Here is a 25,893-nt window from a genome sequence, read left to right as displayed (position 1 = left end):
TAGATTTTGAATTTTTCCTACCACACTTCTACATAAGCAGGAGTGTGGCCTCTGTACACACAGAATCACCTCAGTCCCTCCCCTGTCAATTGAAGGCTTTAAAGGGCACAAAAATAGCTCCCCCTGTGAGTTTAGTCCAGTGATTGTAATAATCACACCTAGCATTCCGACACAGTGGCTCACCTTCATTAACAATTCCCGGCTGGTCAAATGATTATTATGGTCTGAGAAGATATCTGAAAGTTCTTCAAACATCAGCATTCTGTCCCTAGGAATAGAAATTTAGAAAGAAAAAAAATTAGCACACAATTAGCAAAAAGACTGATGCATTATCCTAACTTTGCTCAGTAACGCTGGCTAAAAAGAAATCCATATTGTTGTTAAACAAGCATTTATTAAGTGCCTACTACACGCCAGGAACTGTACCAAGTACTTTAAAAATATTATCCAGGGGCGGCCAGGTAGCACAGTGAGTAAGAGCACTGGCTCCAGTGTCGGGATGACCTGGGGATCAAATCCCGGGCTCAGACATTTAGCACCCACCCAGAAACACCTGGCCGTATAACCTTGAGCAAGTTACTTAACCCCAATTGTTTAGGGGCAGCCAGGTGGCTCAGCAAGTAAGAGCACCGGCTCCAGTGTCGGGATGACCTGGGGATCAAATCTGGGCTCAGATACTCAGTACCACACCCAGAAATAACTGGCCGTGTAACCTTGAGCAAGTTACTTAACCCCAATTGCTTAAAAAATATATATTATCCAATTTGATCTTCAGGACAAACCTGTGAGGTAAATACCATTATTATCTCCATATTACATTTGGAGAAACTAAGGCAAACAGGTTAAGTGATTTGTCCAGGGTCACAGCTAGTCTCAGGCTGGATTTGAACTCAGGTCTCCCTGACTCCAGGCCCCAGCGCTCTGTCCACGGCACCACTTCTAGGATAAGATATTTTCAAAGTCTAAGTTTAGTAAGACCTGAGAATTTCAGATCCAGGGTATTGGGGGGAGCATGGGGGTGGGGGGACATAGTTCACAGTAAAGAGAGAAGGATATTCTCTTACAATCCTAGTGTCATAGACAGAGAACCGGAAGGTAATCTTGAAATCATAGAGTCCAACCCCCTCACTCACAGATAAGGAATCTGAGGCTCATAAAGGATAGATTTGCCCAGAAACCGTTGTGTCAGAGTGGTGTTTGAACCTAGATCCTCTAGTTTCAAATCTTCTAGGTTTCCCATAAAGTCTGAATCAAGTTGAAAAAAGTATACCATGGTCAGCTACTCGGGAGTTAATATTTTTTTTTTGGTGGGGGTGGGGGGAAGTAGGGGAAGGCAATTAGGGTTCAATGACTTGCCCAGAGACACACAGCTAATAAGAGTCTGAGGCTGGATTTGAACTCAGGTCATCTTGATGTCAGGGCCAGTGCTCTGTCCACTGTGCCACCTAGCTGCCCCAGGGAGTTAATCTCAAGGAAAATCATAATGAAACATGAACCTAAGAAATGGGCTCCTAAATCTAGTTCTGACATTCTGATAATAGCATTACTGAAACATATACACACACAGGCTAGGCAGAGAGACCAGCTCAAGTGCTTCTTTAAAACTAAGCCTGCTCAGATGGGGAGTTCTGTGCAGTGACCAAGGTACAAAGTCCACTAATTTTATGATGTGTTGGCATCCTGCCCCCAAACCTCACAGAAGAGAGAACTGGGATACTTCCCGGTGTAATCTTTGCTTGGCTGCCTAGACTTCCCAGGGTAATTGTGACAAATGTTTAACAACTGTAGACATGCTCTCATCACCTGACTGCACGCCTCCCAGATGGCTGTGTTTCAACATGGGGCCACTTCACTAACACTGCAAGGATGCCAGAATTTTCACTGGACTTTACCAGTGTCTGCTGCTACACATCAAAACCTCACAGATGCCTTAGTCAGACCACATCTAGGATATTCTGTTCAGTTCTGGGAGCCACATTATACATAGCACATTGATAAACTGGGGAGTATAAAAAGGGGGAAAACAAGTCTGGAGATGGGCCTTAAATCTATGTCATGTAAGATTAGATTGAAGAAAGTGACCAAGCTGCTGTTCACTTCTGGAGAGAGAGGTGAAGGACCCAAGACGCTGAAGGAGAGAGAGCATTTTGGGACGTGGACAACGTGGGGATTTTTTTTACTTGAATATGCAATTTGTTATAAGGGCATTGTTTTTATCTTTTCTTTGCCTTATAAATTGGGGATGGGTGGATGAGAGGGACAAAAAATAAATGTTTATTCATTAGAAATAAAATGTAAGATTTTTAAAAAAAGAAACTAAAGATGTTTAACTTGGAGTAGACTTGTAGGGACATGAAAATTGTTTTCAAATATCTGAAGGCCTGACATGATAAAGGAGGGTCACACTTGTTCTGCTTGCTCTCAGAGAACAGAACTAGGAACAACGGACAGCAGTGGAAGGAAAGAAGCAAACTGATGCCTATGAGGAAAAACTTCCTAAAAAATACACTTGCTCAAAGATGGAATGGGCCGCTTTGGGAAATGTCTGTTTCTGCCTCACAATTGCTAGACGTTTGATTGCTTGTTAGACATGTTGTAGGAAGGATCATCTTTTATTCTTTTTTGGAGGTAACTAAGTGGTACAGTGGATAGAACACTGGAGCCTGAAATCAGGAAAACTTGAGTTCACATCCTACCACAGCTCAGATAGCTATGTGAACCTGGGCAAGTCATTTAACCTCCTCCAGCCTAAAATGGGGATCATAACAGCACCTATCTTATGACATTGTTGTGAGGATTAAAGCATTCCACAGACCTTAAAAATGCTAGATATATAGATAGAGATAGATAGATAGATAGATACAGATATATAGTTATATATAATTAAGAAGGGAGAGAAGAATATAGTGGGAGAAGGAGAAAGAGAAAGAGAATAGGGTAAATTATCTCACAAAAAGAGGCAAGAGAAAGCTGTTATAATGAAGGGGAAGAGCAGGAAGGTGAAAGGGAATGAACCAACCTTACTCTGATTGGATTTAGCTTAAGAAGGGAATAACATACACACTCAATTGGGTATCTTACCCCACAGGAAAGTAGGGGGGAGGGGATAAGGGGGATGATAGAAGAGAGGACAGATTGGGGGAGAGGGTAGTCAGAAGCACATACTTTTTTTTTTTTTGCTTTTTGGAGGTAGGATGGTAGGACAATGGGGATTAAGTGACTTGCCCAAGGTCACACAGCTAGTAAGTAAGTATCTGAGGCTGGATTTGAACTCAGTTTCTCCTGATTCCAGGGCCAGTGCTCTGAGCCACCTAGCTGTCCCGTGGATACTTTCTATGCTAGGCACAGATCACAACTAAACTGTACTTTCTTACACTGGAGGGTTCTTGCCCATGTCCTATAAGTCCTCTACAGAAGATTTATCCAACATGCTTGAGACCTTGCTCTAGGTTTCTTGTGGATACTGGCACAACAATTAGTATACCTGTCGTTATTTCTTACTCTCATACACAAATAGCTTTGCCTTCTTTCTGGTGAAACAAATGCTTTTTTTTTTTAAACTACTTCTAAAGGTGTGCAAGTCATTGTAAGTAATATACTGGAGTCTATTTATACCCATAAATAATGTGCCTGGGGGCTACAGATTCCAAGAATCCCACTGGCAACATTGCCAACAGACAGTGATACGGTTTTTTGCTGGAAACACTTCTAGTGTAAAAGAACCAAAAGGCATCCTATTGCAATATTTAAATTAATTTAATTAAGTTTCTTCTTACAGCAAACTTAAATCTTCTCTGCAACATGTACTTACTGCTCTGAGTTTTGCCCTCTGGGGCCCAGAACAAGTCTAATCTCTCTTCCATGTAACAGACCTTCAGATAGTATAATCTAGCCCACATTTCTGTATCTCATCCACAAAGACAGGAAAACAGATTCTGTCAAATGCTTGGATGAAATCAAAGTAAATTATGGCTCTAGCATGCTTATGACCATGTCAGTTAAGCAAGCCTATTTTTTAAAAAAAGGAAATGAGCTACTCATGATGGAGCCAGTGCCCTTCAGAGACCTAAATGTTTACTAACCACACCTTTAATAACACATTTTAGACTTTTGCCAGAAATCAGTCAAACTCACTGTGAGCTTAGAGTTTGCAGACTATACTCATTGTATCTTTGAAGGTAAGGATAACATTAACCCTTTCCTTCTCTTACTTTCTATGATCTGTCAGGGATCTCTTACAGTGACTCAACAATTATATCTGCACGTTCTTTCAATACCCTGGGTTCTAATACATCTGGGTCAGGGCAAAGAATTTTCTTTCTATCTTCTTACTTATCTTAGGTTCAAAAGCAGATTACTCATCTTTGTTCTGTCCTTTCTAGTCCAAAGAACATTCTTGTTGGCACAGAAAACTTATTAGATGAGAATTTAGTAGTTCTATCATCTCTCTCACTAATTAAAAATAATAATCACAACAATAATAATTGTTGGCATTTATGTAGTATGTCATGACTTGCAAAATTCTTATAGGGAGAGATTCATACTCTATATTGCTATATATGTATGTGTGTATATATATGTATAGATATACATATACACATATATTACACATGTGTAAATTTGGGCCTCACAACAACACCATGGAATTGCTACTCCAAAGTATTACTCCCATTTTGGTAATAAGAAAACTGAGGGTCAGTTTCTGCAAGACTTCAACCTAGGTCTTCCTAACTTCCCAGCCTTTTGCCAGTTACACCATACCGACTCTTCTGTTCATTATCAAGAACCCATTTATCCCAAACAATAGTCCCATCTCTTCTTTTATACTCCTCTTTTTCTGGATAGGGCTAAAAACAAAAGAAAATCTTCATATTGCTGTGACCATACTCTGTCAACTTCAGTTCATTCTGAGATTTAACACTATTTTTAAAGGGACCATGCCATCATTTTATATTTATCCCCTATTACCTGTCCTTGTTTCTACCTTCTTTATAGATCTTTCAGAACCTTAAATTCATTGATAAAATTCCTTTGCATTCACATCTATCTCCATCAGCATTTCTCCCTTTTCCTCACCACTGGGTTTGCTTCATGGGAATTTTCATTTTTGAGGTCTTCCCATTCCTCCTACTGTGAGACTCCACCTGTTTAATTTTGGTTCAGGGAACCCTCTCAATCTTTCATCTGAGCCCTTTGAAATGTTCTCTCCCCAAAACTAGTGTGTGCATCACAGTGTGGCTTTCCTCCTCCCCTTCTCTATTCCAAACTCTAAAATAGAGTATTCACTTCCCCTCAAGGTCCCATTACTTCTATTTCATCAACCAGTTCCTCTTTATTAGGGAGAATTTAGGTCCAGAATGGCATTTCCTCTGTCACTTCCTTCACCTTCTGAAGAATGAAATATCATTAATGCAAACTTTTTTCAAGAAATGATTAGCTGCTCTATTTTCATCAAAAGGAGTCATCCAGTAGATGCTTAGAACTTTTATTATAGAGCTCCCATCACTATAGATCTGTTTGCTGAACCTTTGATTATCTCTCTATATCTAGGCAGCCGATAGGATACTCTGGGGGTGACAGTACTTACGTTTCTGTCTCTATTCACTGCCACCTAAATGATCTTCATCATCCCTCCTCCATTTGGTTCCTGGCTTTTCTTATATAAGCTTATTTTCTTAATAGACAGTGCTACTCCACTATTCCTTACAACTTGCCAATTCCTTTTGAATTAGGTAGACCTTTCCAGAACTATAGTTCAGAATGTCTCATTCCAACAATTCTCAGTGATACCAGAGAGACCAAATTTGCCTTACTGAATTAAGATCTCTAGTTTCCTTGTTGATACTTTGTACCTTTGTCTAGAGGCATTTAAATAAATGAGTTTTCTTGGATCTTTTCTTTTCTTTTCTTGTATTTTTGTCTCCTGCCAGGTACCGGGCTCCCTGGACACTACTGATCTCACCACTTTGTAGCTATTCTCTACGGTATCTAGTTTGGGAGAGAGATGAGATAGAGGTAGAAGTGGACACACACAGAGGAGCAGCTAGATGGCCCAGTATATGGAGTGCTGAGCCAGGAGACAGGGAGACCTGAATTCAAATCTGACTTCAGACACTTAACTAGCTAAGTGACCCCGGGCAAGTCAGTTAACTCTGCTTGTCTTAATCTACTAGAGAAGGAAAGAGCAAACCACTCCAGTATCTTTGCCACAGACAGGCTGGTCCATGGGAACATGACTGAACAACCACAGAAATACATATATAGATATACAGAGATGAACACACACAAATGAGATAATTTTAAATCACTTAGCACAGTGTGTGACACATGATAAGTATTATATAAATGCTAGCTATGGTTAGTTATTATTTATCATTAATCCTTTGATGATATACTTAACTCTTTATGTTGGAGTCCCTTTCTGGTTATATGTTGGATCCTGCTTTCATTTAAACATGATTCTCCACTGCCCTCTATCTGATACTCATTTTTGGTCTTTTGAAAGGATATTCCATGTCTTATTGCTATTATAGAAATGCCAGTAAAACGTTTTTATTGAAAAGATGAGCCTTTGCTTTCTTGTAAAGCCTGGGGTCAATAAAGGAGCCTTGCAACTTCCCAAAAGCAATCTGGCCTGTTTTCCTCTTCCCATTCAGCCCTGGGTCCAGTTAACTGTCCCTCTGTACTGCCATCCCAGATATCCATAACACTGGACAAATTCTACTGAATGTCCATCCAAATGCACATTGAAATTTGGGTGATAGTTTTAAGTCTTTCAAAGTTGTTGGAAACAACTTTGAAAGATTTAAGAACTCTAATCAACCAACCACTTTCTAATCCAGAAGACCAACAATGTTACCACATGAAAGAGAGGTGAGGGACTTTGGGGGCAGACTTAGAGATACATGTTTGGACAGGATCAACAGATTTATTTTGTCTGACTACACTTATTACAAAGAGGGGGTTTATTTAATGGGTGAGGGAAGGAAAGGAGTACTAATGATAGGGATATCAGGAAAAAGAAAAAAGAAGAGACGAATTGTAGCATTTTTTAAGAATCACAAAAGAGAAGAGAAGAGACAACTTTCAAAGGCTTAAAACTTTTACCCAAATTTCAACCACATTTGGATGGCCACTCAATAGAGTCTGGATTCTGCTACAAGCATATCTTGAATCCATGCCCTCCTCTGCTATGTGCAATGCTATTTCCTCCATTCAGGTCCTGACTCTTCAGATTTGAACTAATGAACAGTTTCCTGACTGGCTTCTCTGTCCCCAATCTCTCACCTTTCCAGGTTGTCCTTCACACAAAATATTCTTTGTAAAGTACAGGTCTGGCAATGTTTCTTAATTAAAAGTTTTCTCTCTCTCCTCACAAACTTCTTTGGTCCAAGTCTCCCTTGGCCTTATCCCATTCTATCTTGCAGCACACTTATTTCTATACATGCCACATACATCTGTTAGAGCATAAGCCCCACAGGGGTAGAACCAGTACCATTGTTTATCTTTCTTTCTCCAGCCCCTAATACCTACTACCCCAGTTTACATATATTAGGGTCTTAAGGTTTGCTGACCTGAATTGTACAACATGCACCCTCCTGCTTACCACACAAGAAAAACCTCAAATGTTTTCCTCTCTGTAACCTAAAATGGACTTTAAAGCTAGGTATCCATGGAGATATATTTAGCTCACTAAAATATATTTTTATTCAATTATTTCTCAGCCAAAAAAAAAAAGAAAAAAATTAAAAGAGACACCTGGGAACTTACTTTGGGACAGCAGCCCAAGTCTTTTTTAACCGATAAATTGAATTAGACTGTAGGGCTGAAACGATGGCTCTCAACGAGGAAAAATTCTTCAGGATCCTACATTCCTGCAAAGGGAGTGATTAAGAAATAAAAGACATTTAAATATCAATATTACAGTAGGTCAGTGGTTTCCTTAGTAGTCCCAGATGTTATGAATTCTCACCACTAAATAGGCAGCTGTATAAATACCCAACATCAAAAGAGTGGGGGAGGGTCCTCACTTCCTCCTCCAACCCCAAAACACTTTACAGTTTGGGACATGGTAGTTTCTCTCTCTCTCTCTCTCTCTCTCTCTCTCTCTCTCTCTCTCTCTCTCTCTCTCTCTCTCTTTCTGTGTGTGTGTGTGTGTGTGTGTGCACACGCACACGTACATATTGCATTATATAATTTATATGTATTTTTGGTGTGTTTTGACTCCAATGGAAATGTTCAAATAGACTTAAAATACACTCCCCCTCCCCATACAAAAAATACACCTCCCTCCGGGTTTCTCTGGTATCCTTCAGGTCTTAGCTAAAGTGCCATCTTATAGAAGAAGCTTTTCTCAGCCACCCTTAATATTCTTGCTGCCTTCCCTCTAAGGTCACCACCAATTTATTCTGTATCTATACACGTTGTCTGTGTGTACTTGTTTACGTGTTGTCTGCCCCATTAGACTGAGCTCCTTGAGGGCAGGGTCTGTTTTAGCCTTTCTTTGTGTCCCCCGTAATTAGCATAGTGCCTAACGTTAGCGTTTAATAAATGTTTGTTGACTTGACTCAAAAACATGAATGCACCAAGCTGAAGGTGCCAGTCACCTGTAATAGGGCAGCATCTACAGAAAGTTCAGATGTCATCACCCATCTCATAACAAATGCTTGCGCATGTAGAGCAGTGTACATATAGAACTTGGCAGCAAAACTTTACCACAAACTGAACCTAGACTTTCATGTCTTAGGCCAAGAGTGAAAAATGTATGTGTGTGTGTCTCTGTGTGTCTCTGTGTGCGTGTGTGTGTGTTTTAAAGACACATTCATTTTGTTTAAAATTGGCTTGACCCACTATCATAAACATGCAAAAACACCTTTGTATTTCAGAGCTTAAAAAAACAACCTAGGTTTTAAAACAAAATTCACTTTTGGCAGTATTTTAAAACAAAACAGAAACTGTGCAGAAGGTGAATGTTATATTCTGGATAAGAAGACAAGGTAGCCCTCGAGAAACCTAAGTTTTCATGTGAAGCCCATAGAATTGGCAGTTTGAAAAAGGATCTGAGGAACCACAGATTTCTTTTGCATGAATATTATTGGAGACTCACTTCTAAGAGACCAAATCATCAATGAAGGCCACATGTCTCTTGTCATACCAGGCCCCAATCTCAGCCCATACAGGGCAGATATTGTCATGGACAGACTGGTCTGATGTCATCTGTTAAAAGACAATGCCCTTATACTAAGGGATGTGCACAACATACATCCCTTTTCAGGCAAAGCAGCATTCTGTGTGAGCAAAGGCTTGACTTCATAGGTAGGAGCCTCCATAGAAAGTACTGTGCGCCACCTCAGCTGGCTGATCCTACTTCTGTCTTGCTCAGAGGGTCACACCAGTGAAGTGGTTTGACACTGATGCTAAAGTAAGAAAGTCAGTCTCTCTAATTTGGCTTTTTTAAGCCATTAGCCAACACTGTCTTTAGAACCAATACCTCTGTAATTCATAATAACTGCTCATGTTCTTTCTCTATAAATATCTTAATGTCCTTCTCTTAGAAAAATGCACTAGATCATGATGCCAGAAGCCTAGCCCCATGAATATAGTTCAACAAAGGTTCAGTCCCCAAGAGTCATGCTCTAAGAATTAAAAATACTTGCAATAGAGGAACTTGGGCCCAGCTATTGTGTCCAAACTGTAATAAACATATGGAAAGTATTATTAAAAGAGCCTTCACTTAAGCAAAGGGAACAAGGAGACACCTGGCCATATTTCTAGAAAAGGGAAGAATATTCTGGGGGAAGTGATAACAAAAAGTAGAAAGGTAGTATTCAGATCAACCTAAGCAAAGCTCATTGTATTTGGCCAGAATGCTTTTTCTTGCTTCTAAAATGATTTGCTCTCTTCCAAATATCCCTATAATAGGGAAAAAAAAGGTATTATGTAAATGATACAGGAAAAAGAAAACAAAATTGAACAAGGAAGTAGCTTTGAATTCCATGCTTCTAAGAGGTTACTCTAAACACTCTCCAAGAACACAATATGGTCCACTTTAGGAGACAAGATCTTTGATAGCATATTTATCTTTTAAAAAAAAAATTATGGTATCTGAGATATTTCAAATTGCCCTGTGTTATTTCATAGTCACTAAACAGCATATTTAAAAATTTTAATTGCAATAAGTCATTATTTAAGCGCAGAATATGATATGAACATAGGTTTCATGTCCTTGCTATAGATCTTACGGTCATTTGTCAGAGTAAGATATTTAGGGTCTGTCAAATTGCTACTTAGAGAAAACATTATAGAAGACTGTAGTGTGGTATAGCAGAAAGAAAGCTGGATTTGGAGTTGTTTCTGTTGTTCAAATCCCATCTGTGCCCCTTACTGCCTGTGTAACCTTGGGCAAGGCAAATCAACTCTGAGCCTCAGTTTCCCCTTCTATATAATGAAGAAAGATCTTTAAGGCCTTTCCTAATTCCAGTTTCCCCTTCTATACAATGAAGAAAGATCTTTAAGGCCTTTCCTAACTCCAACTTTCCTAACACATTTCCTAACTGAGGGCAGACAGGTTTATCTACATTATATAATAGTTTTTTTATAATTTTTCATTTTTATCCAGTTCCTTTTTTCCAGCCAAGCATTTTCCAGCCTTACCCCCCAACTCACCTCCAGGCGGGTTCAAGCTCTAACCACTCTTCAAGGCTCTAATTGAGTCAAATTTGTCCATGAATTCTTTCCTTAAAAGCCCACAGCAATTTCTTCCTCCTCCCCTAAACTCCTTCCTTGGACATACTGTCATATGTACTTCTCATAAATTCCTCTGAATTTCAATTATACATATATATTTCTTAACTCTTCTCAAAGATTTTGAGTTCTGGAGGGTAAGGAGTGGGCGCATGAGGAGGAACTTGTAACTTTTATCTTTTATATCTATATCCTCGTGGTAGATGGTTGGTGTTAATAAATAGCTGTTAATTATTATAGTTGAGAAATAGAATGACAGCAGATAATATGGTAGGCCTTGGAATTAGGAAAAGCTGAATTCAAATTCTGCCTCTGAAACTCCCTGGCTATGTGGCCATGGACAAATAATTAACTTCTCAGTATCCCCAGCAACTAAGATTGTTAGTTTTATAACTCTAAGTTGCAAAAGATTTATCAGTCTGGATTGGTGGAGGGAGTTTTTCAGATTGGGAGTCCCCTACACCAAAAACAATCACAGGTCTGGGCAACAACAACCCTACTACTAATGATAATCATAATTAATATTCATAGTATTTTAAGGTTTGCAAAGTGCTATGTATATAAGCATGTATAAAGTATCATTAGACTGAATGAATGGACAATTAAGTTGATCCCATTTAATGGAAAGTAAAAGGACAAAGAAATAGAGTATAGAAAATTAAAGTTCATACGGCATGTGGCTATAAGTTTCAGAAATAGAATCTGCAACTTGTAATGCCCATTTCAGGGCTCTATCCACAGAACTACACTGTTTTCCAAGGTTAAACTTAGCCTTCCCAACATTCAGATCTACTATGGAAAGGATAAGAATAATAGTGTGTGTGTGTGTGTGTGTGCCAATGCATCTCTCCTTTGAAAAAGGAAGTGAAAAGAAAGTTTGGAAACCCAAGTTCTAGACTCAGCTGCCCAGGAGAGGCAGACCTGGGTTTACATCTTGGTTCTGACATTTTATTGAGTGTGTAACTAACCATAGATGGGCAAGTCCCATTCTGTCCTTGAGCATCAATCTTCTCATCTGGGAACTGTGTGGGATCAGCTAAATGATCTCAAAGACCTCTTTTACATTGGCAGGTCAATGGGGCCTCTCAAGTTATGGACAAACTAATGGTCACAGGTCTGGGAAAGCATTTTAGGACTGAATGGAGAAGTGGTCATCAAAGAATCAGGGAGTAACTCATAAAGCATTGCGTGTAGAGAACTATGCTCATCCCACAGGAGGATACAAAGGAACTGGATGATTTCTCCTGCCCTAAGGGAACTGTAGTGTGGGAGCTTGTGAAAGGAAACAATCCCAAAGGACATCCCCCATTCTGGTTAAAAATGTAAGTTTATGTCTTATGTGAGTGTGAATAAACATAACCATATCCCTTTCCATATTTAAACTTCCTTTTAAGTCCAACAGCTAGAACATGAAATAGAACTCTAGGATCACTAGAGAAAATAAGTAAAATTAACAAAAGTAAGCACGTTACATGAGCAATGTTAATCCACTTCTCGATGATTTTGGCCCGATGCTGAGTTTTGAGTTCTTTGCCTCCCAAGATGGTGCTGACGACGCATTTGGTGAGGGTATTAAACTGAGAGATGGTGGCCCGGATGGTGGGAGCCAAATGTTTGTTTTCCTTCTTATCCCTTTGAGACCAAATGCAGCCCAAGCAGTGATGTGGCACTACTTTCTTGAATAGTTCCTAGAACAAGAGAAGAATTGATGTTAAAGACAACAGAGACTTTTTCACATGGTGAAACACGTCATCAGGGTCATCTGTAAATTGGTGTTTTATGAATGAACAAATAAACCCTTTTTGCTCGACTTGCTTTATTATATGCACTTGAATAGACAGAAAGAAATAATTAATACACATGCTGGTATTCTTAATAAATCTCACAGAATGGCACATATAAATCAAGGACAGAAAATAAGTTGACTGAATTTAAAATACCTTAACACTGTCTACCTGGTAGGCAAGCCCATCTAGGACTTTGGACTACTGATCAAGGCAAGTGGTTGAAGATTCTTGGAGAATAATTCACAAAAGAAAATAGCAGGCAAGAATAATAGGGTCAGTCTTTATGTTTTCCTGTGTCTACCTGTTAAAATATCTGTTAATAAACCATGCTAATTTTTTTTAGTCTAGACCTGTGATTTTATCAGTATAAGGAACTCCTTGTGAAGGAACTCCTTCTACTAAGGTAGCTGAGCAACTGACCTGTAACTTATAGTCTCAGACAGTTGCCTGGGGCACTGAGGGGTTGAGTGACTTACCCAGTTATAGGCAATAAAGAATGTGAACTTGACATTTTAACACCCAGGGAAGTGAATAGGATCTCATGGATATCCCTGAGACTTAGCAGGATGGGACTGATGACTAGCTATTTAGCTTAGAGGAGAAAAGGCTTGGGGGGGGGGGAGAGATATAGTTGTAGTCTTCAGATACTTGAAAAGAGTGGAAGAGGAAGTAGAAATATTTTGCTGAGTCCCAGAGGGAAGGGTTGGTGCCAGTGGGGAGCCATTACAAGGGAGGCAGTAAAGAAGAATGGGTTAACAATGGGAGCTGTCTAAAAATCAAAGGGATTGCCTTGTAAGCTAGGAAATTCTCCATCACTGAAAGTGCTGGAACACAAGCTAGACAACTGCTTGGAGGGGGTGTTATGTAGGCGATTCATCCACTGTGGACGTGATGGTTTGTTTCTGAGTTTCTTTCTACATTTAAGGTTCTGTGATTCTATCACCTCAAAACAACAGCCACCACGTGCCCTACCTACTTTTGACCCTGTATTTCTGACAAGGCTTATGTCAGTCATTCAAAGCTTTATCAATGGTAGTACATCTCTCTATAAAAGCAAAAGTGTTGCTAATTACCATTATTTTCAGTTGGAGGAAAATAAAGTACAAACAAGCTAAAAGGCCTCATGTATGGGTCACAGAGCAAAGGGGGAAGAATGAATGGTCTGAGGACAAGGCCTCTTGATACCTTCCTCAGAGGCACAATTAGTAAACTCTATCTCCATGCATGCGCATGTGTGTGTGTGCACACGTGTGTGTGCCTGTGATTTCATGGATGTCAGGAGCTCTCTAAGAATTTCTTTTTACCAATGTAGATAGGGGCTCCTGTATGATTTCCAGTCTCAGTCACTGACTTGCAAAGGAACACATGGCCTGTATAAGTCTGAAATAGGGCTCAAACCCAGATCTCCTTGTCTCCAAGGCCAAATCTCTGCCCATGATACCATGCTGCCTCTCTTACTACAGTTATTATGCAAATAATAAATCCTCAGGTGATCTCACAGTAACTATGTGCTCTTAAATTTTACACCAACCTATTATACAATAACTATAGGATTGTGTATCAGAGAGGCCAGTGGCCTAGGAGAATTGACATGTAGAATCTGTTATGTAGGTGTCTTATCATTACAGTCATTAAATCTGCATTTCCTAAACTAATTTGACAACAGAATAGATGGATCCATCACAATTGCACGTGGTTCACATTTATATAAATGTTTTAAGGTTTAAAGCATTTGAAAAGAGAATAGGGGAATGGATAAAGTGGGAAACACAGGTAATGACAAAGCAAAAGATACCAATAAAAGTTTATTTTAAAAATAATTAATATACCCACATAAGGTAAGTAATGCAAGTATGATTATCCCCACTTTGCAAATGAAATCCTTAAGCTCAAACAGTTTAAGTAACTTGCCCTGAGACCCACAACTAGTAGATGTCAAAGCCTACACTTGAAGCCAGGTCCTACCTCAACCTCAAAGTATTCAAAATGGAATTCCCCCCTTAACTCTGCTCCCTCCCTATCTCTGACTATGGTACTCCATTTTTATTATGGTACCCGGCTCAGGCTGAGAATCCCACACTGAGAGTTAAAGGGACCTCAGAGCTCACATAGTCCCACTCTCCTCATTTTACAGATGAGGAAACTGAGGCCAGACAGGTTAAGCCACACAGGTAGTAAGAGGCAGAGCCGGGATTCAAACTCAGATCCTCTGATTCCAAACTAGCATCCTTTCTACCGTGCCATGGTATGTATCCCTGGAGTTTTAAACCTTATTTATTTCCAACTTTTCCTTCATGCTCAGACCCCATTTATACTCTCAACTCTATGTCCACAAGGATCTCTCAAACATGTACCTTCCTCTTTATTAAATGTTATTAAACTATTCTAGTTTACATCTCTATAACCTCTCACCTAGACTACCAGAACAGGCTCCTAACCTGTCCCTGCTGCTGGTCACTCCTCTCTCTAATCCATCTTTCAAACAACTGCCAAGGTAACATTTCTAACACACAGATGGAAGCCATACTCCATCCACAGGGGAGAGGAATGCAATAAAAAGAACCCTACAGGTGGCGCTGTGGGAGACCTGGGCCTGTGACTCTGACATGAGCTCTGTGGCCCTGGAAGCATGTCACAAACTTTCTGAGCCTCCATTTCCTCAAGTGTAAAAAAGGGATAATAATGACAGTAGTGCTGATCTCACAGCATCAAAATAGATAATGCATATGGAGTGCTTTGAAGATTAAAAAGCATGACTATATGTAAATGCAAAAGATCACCTTCGCTTAACATTTAAGGCCTTCTAAAAACTTGGCTCCAAACTGTCCTTCCAGCCGCCTTTCATAATACTTCTTCCACATACTCTAGTTCCAGCCAAACCAGACAATTTTCCCAAGCTCACCCTGCACTCTCCTTCTTCCATGAAGGCAACATGTCCACAATGCACTCCTTCCCCATCTCAGCCCATCGCAATGCCTTTTTTCCTTCAAGGCCCAGGTCAGGTGCTACCCTCTCCGTGAAGCATTCTCTGATCTCCCAAGCTGAAAGGAAGCATTTGCTCCTCAAGTTTCCCTGGAATACTCTGTTTGCTGTCTCCTGTGTCCTATTACAGGCCACACTGATGTATAGACATGTCATATCCTCTCCATTAAGTGAGGATGGGGATTGTGTCATTTTTCCATTTCTATGCCCAGTGCCTAGAAAAGGGATTAAAAAGTATTTGTTGAAATGAAAACCTCTGAGATAAAGGGGGAGGGCTGGGAAATTCTGTAGCAAAACAAAGGAGACTCTAAGCCAATTTTCACATTGGAAAATTGCTACACAGAAGTACTTTTATTTTCACGTTTAATATTTTAGAGGAAAAATATTGGTAGCCAGAAAATTCTATCATAGAAGGCCTATTCATATTACATGACATTCCAGAGCTCACAGAATCAAAAAATCACAGACCTGGAAGGGATTTAAAAGTCATCATCCTACTCATATATGAACAAGAATCCCTTTTGCAATAGAAGCAACAAGTGGTAGTAGCTCAGGTTTAACTTGAAGACCTTGAATGAGGGGAAACTCACTTTCTCCTGAGATAGCATATTCCACATCTGGAACTTTCAAAGGACTGAAATCCTTCCCTTTGAAAACTCTACCCTTTCCTTCTACTTCTCCCTAATGGGTCCAAGCAAAACAAGCCTAATCCCCTTTACACATGACAACTTTTAAATTGCTTGAAGACAGCCATGCTGAAAGGCTTCTCTTGGCCAGAATTCTCTTTATATAACATGATCTTTAAACCCTTCACCATCATGGTCACCTGTTTCTCTTACTTCCAAAGTCAATGTGATTATTGTAGACAATGGAGAATCCCATATTTTTGTCCATACCAACTTGTTATTAAGACAATTATATTGAACCTAATTTCTTTACAATATCAGAAACCTATTGGCACTAGGAGAAGCAGCTGGGGAGCACAATTTGGGGAACATAAAAAGATCACTAGGAGGGGCGGCCAGGTGGCTCAGCGAGTAAGAGCACCAGCTCCAGTGTCGGGATGACCTGGAGATCGAATCCCGGGCTCAGACACTCAGCACCACACCCAGAAATAACTGGCCGTGTAACCTTGAGCAAGTTACTTAACCCCTATTGCTTAAAAAAATAAAAAAAAGATCACTAGTTATCTCCCAGTGACTCAAGGTGGTAGAAAGTAAAAATAAACCAAAATTTTAACAGTCCCCATCACATTTATGAAATAATTCTAACTACAGTGTGGCCTGAAACTTCAGTGACGCAATTGTCTATGGAATGACAAAAATATCCACTATGCTATTATAAAATGAGCTACAGGATATAATTACATGAGGAATAAGTGACTTTATTCCATCCTACCTCATGCTCTGACCTCTCTATGATCCTTACATGTATACACACACACACACATTCTTATAAAATTTAAGATCATTCAGGGGAAAAAAATAACTTTTTCCTTGAATTAACATAAAATTTCTTTGTTTTGTATAGATGGACACAGTTCGCAATTATACTGAAAACAAATCACATTAACCACTTCATCCTCCCTTGAGTCATAGCACATTTTTGATCCGGTTGTGGCACAATGATAGTACATACCGCATCCATGTAGGTCAGCTGTTCTGCCACAAGGTCTTCTGGGAATAGAGTGAATTCACTTGATCCGCCACCCTCCAGCTCCTCCTCTTCTTCCAGACTGAAGGTGAGAGCATTATTTAATCCATCTGTCCATGAAATAAAAATTATTTATATTTAAAATCAGTAGCTTTTAACTACCTACACATAAGATCTTGCCATCAATTATAGTTTTTTCCTATAAAGAAAGATTAGTCCAGTTTCTTCCTATAAAATGAGGATTAACAATAGGAATGGAATTAAAGAAATCTGTGAAGATTTTGTATGAATTAGGGCGGAATGAAGCAAACAGAAACCACAGAACAATTTATGCAAATGATTGCAACATGGTAAAGACCTAAGAACTCTTAGCAATGCAGTGAATCCCCAAGACTCTAGAGATCTAATACCCTCAATACCTTTGTAGATTCCCTCCATTTAGATCAGGGTTCTTAATCTTTTCTGTGTGTCAGAGACCCTTTTGGCAGGCTGGTGAAGTCTTTGAACCCCTTGTCAAAATAATGGTTTATTACCTACATTCATAATTGAAGAAATGCTAAATTTCGCTTAGAGACTAGTAAAAATAAAGGTTTCATTTTTTCACATCCAAATTCATGGACCCACTTAAATCCATCTGCAGACCCCAAAGGGGACCCCAGATTAAGAGCTCCTGCTATAGAAAGTGAGATTCTTCAGATGTCCCTGTTTGTGAATGACAATTATACTGACTGCTAGAGGCACTAGAATATTAAAGTCTCCTCAATGAGATATATGACAAAAGAAATTTGTGTGTAATCCATATAAGGAAAAACTATGACTGTTCACTGTTGTTACATCAGTCATTCAGTCCAGTTACACCAGTCTAGTAATATCAACGCTCTTGAGTTAAACTTCAGGGATCATAATTAAGCAGGCATAAGAAAGGGGCCTGTTTGGGGAATTATGAAACACTTTTAGTGGTTTCCAAGCTGTTTCCTGCCAGAGAAAGTCAACGTTGTACCAACAGTGCTATACTATGGCTATGAATCTGGGAATACCATAATCTCCGAAGAACTAAATATGTTGGTTAATTTTAGGGGTAATGTATTGCTTGCATGCTCAGTATAAACAGGCTAAACCATATTTCTAATGATGACCATTGCACTATAAGTGAAATGAAGTGGAAGAAGGGATAGTAACTAAAAAATAGATAATCTAATAAGTGATCGGCCGGTCATCTGGGGGAAAAAAGAGTGATAACCAATGGACAGCCTGGATGCTTATTGGCAACTACTTAATGTAAAAAGAGCCACGAGGAAGGCTGGATGGGGGATCTTTGGGAGATTGTTCACAAATATCTCACAGAATGAAAAGACAAACATGGATGGTTTGTGGCCTGTACTGCTGGAAGAAGATTTGTGTCAGTGAGATCACAGACCCACTCAACTGTAAGGAAACAGAAGTATGGAGTCCTTACTAAAAATTTAAGAAAAGTCTTCCCTAAGTATCTGGAACTCAAAGTTTTCAAAACAAATGCTAAAAATTGTTTTTTACATGCAACTGGGAAATAAGATATCCAGGCAATGGGGTACAGAAATCCACCATGCCCTACAAGAAAGTAAGGGGCGGGGGTGGAATGAGGGAGGATATAAGATAGAGCAGATTAGGAGAAGCGGTATTCAATATGTTTACTGTCTTGGGTGGGGTTAGGGGAGAGACAGGGAGAAAATTTGTAACTCAAAATCTTGTGGACATAAATGTTGAAAACTAAAAAATAAATTAAGAAAAGTCTTCACCTTACTATGTGCTATCTACACTTACCTCAGGCCATTACATATAAAATCAATCAATCAGTCAATAAGCTAAGTGCTGTTCTAGGTGCTAGAGATAGAAAGACAAAAAATAAATTGTTCCTGTCCTCAAGGAATTTACTTTCTACTGGAGGCTGTAATATGCTTATAAGTAAGTAAATACAGAATACGTGAAACACAAATTTTAAAAATATACAAAGTGATTTGGTTTAGCGGTAAAGTGAATGGGGAAACTGAGAAAGGCCTCTTCAAGGAAATGGTACTTTAGCTGAGTCTGGAAGGGAGCTAAGGGTTCCCAGCAGTCAAGGTAAAGAGGCAGCACATCCCAAATATTAGGGTGACAGTCTGTGTAAAGGCAAAGATTGTCCTTCGTGGAGTGTAGCAAGAATTTGCATTTGCTCCCTAGAAGCAACAGGGAGGAGGGAGAGAAGGAAGGAGAAAAAAAGCATTTTTTGTTAAGTGCCTACTATGTGCCAGGTACAATTTGCTAAGGGCTTTACAAATATCTCATTAGATCCTCACAGCAACCCTAGGAGGTAGTTACTACTTCAAGCCTCATTTTATAGTTGAGGAAACTGAGGCAGAAAGAAGTTAAGAGACTTGTTCAGGGTCACACAGTTAGTAAGTTTCTGAGACCTCATTTGAATTGAGGCCCTCCTGACTCCAGACCCAGGGCTCTATCCACCACTGGAAGTCAATGATGCTTCTTGAACAGAAAAGTGATGGCCAGATCTATGCTTGAGGAATATCAATTTAGCAGCTACGTGGAAGATGGATCAGAGAAGAGAGGAGAAGACTAGATACAGAGGCCAGTTAGAAGGTTACTGCTGTAGTGGAGGGAGAGGCGAAGGAGGCCTGAATGAGGATGGTATTTAATTAAATGGAATAGGACAGATCTTTCCAACCCCTTTACAGGCAGTATTTATAAAAGAGAAAGACAAAGACAAAGGAGAAAGCTGATGGAGCTGTCTCTCTACTCCTGACTTTGTCTGTCTGTCTGTCTGTCTGTCTCTGTCTCTCTGTCTCTTTCTCTGTCTCTCTGTCTGTCTCTGTCTTTCTGTCTCTCTCTCTCTCTCTCTCTCTGTCTCTGTCTCTCTCTCTCTTTTGCAATCACCTCACAGGGCACCACCACATGAATGATTTAAATGGACTGATGGTCATGTCTAACAAATGGCTCATTCCTGAAGTCTTAAAGATCTCTGATAAACAATCTGTAAACATCCCTCAGTGGATCATCCACTAACGGCAGCCTGTATTCTGTGATTTCCTGGTAAGTCCCTGGGGGTCTCTATAAGCTCTAGGCCTCCAAATTTTGTAAGGGTTATTTGGGCAGGAGGTTGTAAATTTTTGCATGTTTAAGCTTTTCTCCTTCCCCACAGAATGCAAAGAGCAATCCCCAATAAAACCCACAGAAAGCTCATAGCCTTTGGTGGGGGAAAGGCAAACACAAAGCCTTTACCCTGAAGTCTAGCTCTTGAAACAACTTTTCAATTAGGATTTCTGCACCTAATAAACACAAAGTTTAGAGATATTTTTGGTTTAGGCTTTCCCAATCAAACCCAAGAAAATACATTCCTGGGTATTGCCTAAACTCTTTCCAAAGTCAGGAACTATCCCTGACCTCTGTATGTCCCCTTAACCATGCCAGATTAACTCTGCCTTCCAGGGCCCTGGTTGGAAACAATGAATGACTGATCCCATTGGTACCCCAATTAGGCCTGGAGCCAGCAGCAGCACCAATGAGCCGAGCTGTAGTCTGGTGTGGTGTTCTCTACTTCAACAAAAAGATAAAATGGGGAGGCCCCAAAGGGAGCCTGGATTCTGGCTTTTACACGAGGGGCCCTACCATTCAAACATTCTAAATAGATGAAGTCATTCCCAGTATGGTATTTGGCAAATGACCTCTTAATAAGGTCCAACCCGCCTCTCTCATCCCTTCCCCTGCTACCTTTGCCCCCAACACATGGAATGGCCAACAGGTAGTGATGCATAATGTCAGATTCTGTTTTGCAGCTGCTAAGCTTCCCTGATCACTATTTTATGAGCTGTTTCCTGCCCCTCCTCTGACAAACTCAGCCATTGCTTCCAGGAAATACACTTCAGGAGCTCCAAGTTGGTCAGTAGCCTCTGCAGCAGTGGCCACAGCAAACTAGGAAGTGGGCTTGTAGGCCAAAGGAAACTTTCTAAGCAGGAAGCAGACGAGTCAGCTGGGAACTGCATACCGGTCCCTCTCTTGAGTTACTGTGGGTTCACTAGCAGTTAGGCCGATATGTGACCAGGGCTATAGGCCTGTCCTTTGTTTTCGGATGGAGGCAATCAGTTCTCAAATAGGAAAAAACAACCACATTCATTTCCTTTGATGCAGCAGTTGGAGAAGATGCGAAAGGACAAAGCCTGGAGGCCAGGACTGTAATTGGTGTTGGCAGAGGGCAAATCACAGCGGCACGTTGCAAGCTGAAAGAATGAGACTATTTCCATGTTGGGAGGGGGAGAAACTATTTCCATGCTTTGGAGAGGAGAGATACTGACCATAGTTTAACCCCCTGCTTGCTGGAAACTCTTAAGGCTTTTCTGTGATATGGATTTGAAATGTAAGGTTATGGGTAGCACTAGGATTTTCCAAAGAATTATCTGGTGTAAGCGCATGGTAGGCCCGAGCAGTTATTCAGTGCACATGGAAATGGATATGCAATTAATAACATGCTACACACAAGTTTAACCAGAATCTAAACAATTTGGCCCCCAAGCCTCTGAGAAACCTACCTTATCTAGAACATGGTTTTATCTCTCTGGGTCTTAGCTTCCTCAGTAATAAAACGAGGGGTTTGAACAGGGTGGTTGCTAAAACCCTTCCAATCCTAATATTCTATTACTATAATTACATTTTCAATACCCATTGGGGGAAATTGTTCCTTTGGGCAACACAGCCTGCCTCTAACAATTCTGCATATGCTGTGCTTTTCTTTTAAGAATAAAACTGCTTTACCTGTACAGAATATCATGAAAATATTTTCTCCAGTAATAATAAAAACTGGCTTTTACACAGTACTTTAAAGTTGGCAAAATTCTTCATATGCTTTATCCCATTTGAGTCTCAAAATAACTCTTAGAGTTAAAGTGTTTATCATCCTTATTTTACAGATAAAGAAATTGTCTCAAAGAGCTTAAGTGACTCGTGTCAGAGACAGGATCTGAACCTAGGTCTTCTGACTACAAGTCTTGCATTCTATCCACTGGGCTGTGCTAATTATAAGCAAGAAGCACTTGGTTCAAGTACTTTTTCACTCCTAAGTAGAGAAACTTACTGTCAGTTTCCACTTTCTGTTTCTGAAACTGATCCAGAAGGTTTTGTGCTCTCCTTTCAGGGTCAGAGCCTGGCATAGCCTGTTTAAGATAGTCCAGCAGCTTCTGCAAGCAAGTGTAATGAGGCGGTTCTCGGAAGTCTTCAGCACATTGGTCCAGCCACGCCCTCAAGATGGAGGCAATTGCACTGAGAAGAGAGAAGGAAAAAATTATCTCTCCTCACCTCCTTTGGAGGCTGAAAATAAAATGCAGAAACTCAGGCCTGGATAATGGATGTGCTGGGTAATAGATTTTCCAGTTCTAAATCTTTTAAAATAGTGACCACAAAATATATGAGATGGACATTTTACCAAATCTACCTTCACAAAGCCTCTCAAGTCCTACCCTTTCTCTTTTCATACACAGCTGCCATCTTAGTTCAGACCCTGATCACCAGGCTCCAGATTATTCCAAGAGATTCCTGACTGGTCTCCTTGCCTCAAGTCTATCCCCATTCTAGTCTATGCTATACATTTCTACCAAAAGTAATTTTTCCCAAATACAGATCTGATCATCTACTCAATCAGATATAGTGGCATCTAATTATCTCTAGGATTAAATGTAAATGCCTCTGTTTAACTTTTAAAGACCAACACAACCTGGCCCCAAGCTATCTCTCCATCTGTATCACACATTACTCCCTCTCCTGTACTTATGATACACCTGAACTGGGCCTTCTCTCTGCTACTCACATACAATTTACAATCAATCAAAGACGTCACCCAATCCATCATCAATCAGCAGGACATGGACTATGGACTTGGTTTTCCATTGTAAAAATGAATTTACTCTAATTTAAACTCAAATTGCAGGTTAGAAAGGCATTCATCACACTAAATTTCATGTAGTACTACTACTATCTAAATCTAAAACTTCTCATCATAAAGACTTGCAATAGCAAGTTGAACAAAAAAGTTGTACAATATACCTTCGAGGGATACAAACATCCCTCCATCTTAGGTTGTAGAGCTCTGGTAGGCAGCTAGATGGTACAGGGGATTGAATTCTAGACTTGTAGTTAGGAAGGACTAAGTTCAAATCAGCATCTGGGTCTTACCATCTTTGTGACCCTGGGTAAGTCACTTAACTTTTGTTTGACTTGGTTTCCTCATCTATAAAATAGGGATAATATCATCTACCTCCCAGTGTTGTCATGAGGAGAAAAATGAAATAAAATTTGTAAAGCACTTCACAAACCTTAAAGGATTATGTAAATGCTGCTATCATCATCAACATTAAAAAAATTGGGCTTACCACCATGGACTAAATAATATTTAGTGATAATGATGAGTATGATGGTAGATGACAGAAGCACATACAAGGCAATCAATATTCATTTGACATATCTCTACAGCTATTTCCTCAGCAAAAAAAATATCTATGAATGAATGAACCTTTTAGGATTTCACAGATTTGTTTACATTACATAAGTCTTGAATTCATATTAAGAATCTTGATTTAAATAACTTTATATTTAAGCTTGGAATTTAAGAACAAACAGAACAATGATGAATCTGCTAATTCCTCACTCTCAGGGCAGATATTAGGACATTTTGGAAAACTGTAATATACTATTTGTCTGTATAAATGTAAGTATACATAGGCAGACACGTAATTACTCATATATACACATATCTATATATACAGAGACGTATATGTACATATATATGTTTCCATATATATAAGATGTGTGTATATGGAAATCTCAAGACTATATAGTAAAATTTCAAACTAAAAACCATAAAGATTATTGTGTTCCCTACTTGTCTATTTCAGGTTAAATTAAAAACTAAACATATTTCATTTCCCTATCCAAAAATTAGTGGTTCTGGACTTTATTAAAAATATGGAAAAAATGAAATCACTGCACTTTAGAGAGGTCTAATACATACTTGTTAAACAAGTGTTTTTTTTCTATTCTTAGACAAAATTATATATCAGCAATTGAAGAATATCATGAAGCAGCATTTTAATACTTCCTTTTTAGGGAGAGTGGGGAGGGGGAGTTTCTGCATAGTTTTGTTGCTAGTTTTTTTTTTTTCCTATTCTGATGGTCCCTGAATTCAGACCCACAGAAGGCTATTGAAAGCAGGAAACTAGACTACAACATGTCTGCCTCAACTTTGACCCCATTTGCCCTCACAAAGGACATGTTTGCAAATTTCAAAAGAGGGGATAAGTGAGCTAATTAATCACAATGCCTTCTTACTTCCCAGAACACCTCTCTTAATATTTCTAGGAACAAGAATTCTCCTTATTCTACACGTGGGAAAATAGGTAGAGGGAAGAAGAAATAATCATCCTTTCAGAAAATACGTTCCAAAAAGAAAAACAGCCTTACAAAGAGATCATCATTTTATTGCTCCCTTTCACTTGTTTTCTATTTTCCCCAAATTTTCCTAGGTTTTGTCAAAACATGTAGTATTCAGAAGCCAGATAGAAACATAGTATAAACAGGGAAATATCTCCAAAACCCAATAGCAATGCCGTCTCCCTTATTTCAGAAGGAGGACAACTATTGAAAGGGCTAGAGTCTAAAAAAGGAGCTTTCCACAGATAGATAGAACTGACTACAGCAGGGCTTGCTTCATATTTCTCTACCTGAGATTTTAAAACAGTTCTGCTAATGAACCCTCCTATTTTATTCTTCATTATAGTGACCTTCCCTTCCCATAACTTGGTACTAGCAAAAGCAGAGTTGAACCCAGCCAGGTTTCTCAGTGGTGTTCAAAAGTTCATCACACCCCAGACGTTCACATGCCTAGCATAAGGAATTTCCCTCATAGGGGAAATGAGAAAGAGGGGGCAAGGAAATACACTTAACCTTCCCTATTGCTCAATGGCACCCCCCAAAAAATAACCCTATACAATAAATAACACAAGCAACAGGCAACAGTGCAACCCACTGATGTCCTGTCAGTTGAGAGTTTACCAGTATTTCTGGGGAGGAAAGCTTTCTGGAAAAAGCTGGATAAGTGCCCAAAGCTCAGAAAAGCTTCAAGTTTGATGTCCCTGGGAAGAAACTCCCTACATTTGCTAGACCAAGAAGCAGATATGAAAAGAAGACTTTCATTATTTCAATAAAGAAAGCATTATCAAGGAATATTTCTGTCCCAACAGGAAAAAGGAGGATCACTTCTCTTTTCCCTATAATCTTTCCTAGTTCTACCCTGAAACTCTAATCCATGTCTATTTGAGATGTTGGTGTTTATAATTAGTGTAATATTCAAAAGGAATACTGGTTTTAGAGCATCAACTTTAGGAGATAAGGTCTTCTGCAAACAACTTAGCTATTAGCCTGGGAAGGATTCTTGGCTCTGCTAATACACAGCAAGAGGGCAGCCTGAAGGAAAGAAAAACCGAGTTTTAGTCTACTTCTAATCTACAATATCTAATTAACTAGACTATTTTAGAAAAGTTAAAGTCACTATTGTTGGCTTCTCTGTGTAAAAAAAGGGAGGAGTAGGGGCGGCTAGGTGGTGTAGTGAGTAAAGCGCCCTGGAGTCAGGAGGACCCGAGTTCGGTTCTGGCCTCAGACACTTAACACACACACACACACACACACACACACACACACACACACACACACACACACA

The 25,893-nt window shown here is 39.6% G+C and overlaps 1 protein-coding gene across 4 annotated transcripts in view; it reads right to left on the bottom strand.

Moving 5' to 3' along the window:
• Positions 1-25,893, bottom strand: part of RGL1 (ral guanine nucleotide dissociation stimulator like 1) — a 284,890-nt gene that overhangs the window by 47,065 nt on the left and 211,932 nt on the right. For all 4 annotated transcript variants that reach the window (XM_069074410.1, XM_069074408.1, XM_069074409.1 and 1 more), the window contains 5 exons: positions 22,261-22,445; positions 17,151-17,275; positions 12,216-12,431; positions 7,771-7,874; positions 184-268 (listed from right to left, as the gene is read on the bottom strand). In XM_069074410.1, the coding sequence (XP_068930511.1) occupies positions 184-268; positions 7,771-7,874; positions 12,216-12,431; positions 17,151-17,275; positions 22,261-22,445 (715 nt within the window). The remainder of the gene's footprint in view (positions 1-183; positions 269-7,770; positions 7,875-12,215; positions 12,432-17,150; positions 17,276-22,260; positions 22,446-25,893) is intronic.

Source organism: Petaurus breviceps, unplaced genomic scaffold (genome assembly GCF_028583685.1).
Source record: "Petaurus breviceps papuanus isolate PSGF00001 unplaced genomic scaffold, PetGlider_PUasm1.0 90895, whole genome shotgun sequence".
Taxonomy (NCBI): Eukaryota; Metazoa; Chordata; class Mammalia; order Diprotodontia; family Petauridae; genus Petaurus; species Petaurus breviceps.
This window is presented reverse-complemented; position numbering and strand designations above follow the sequence as displayed.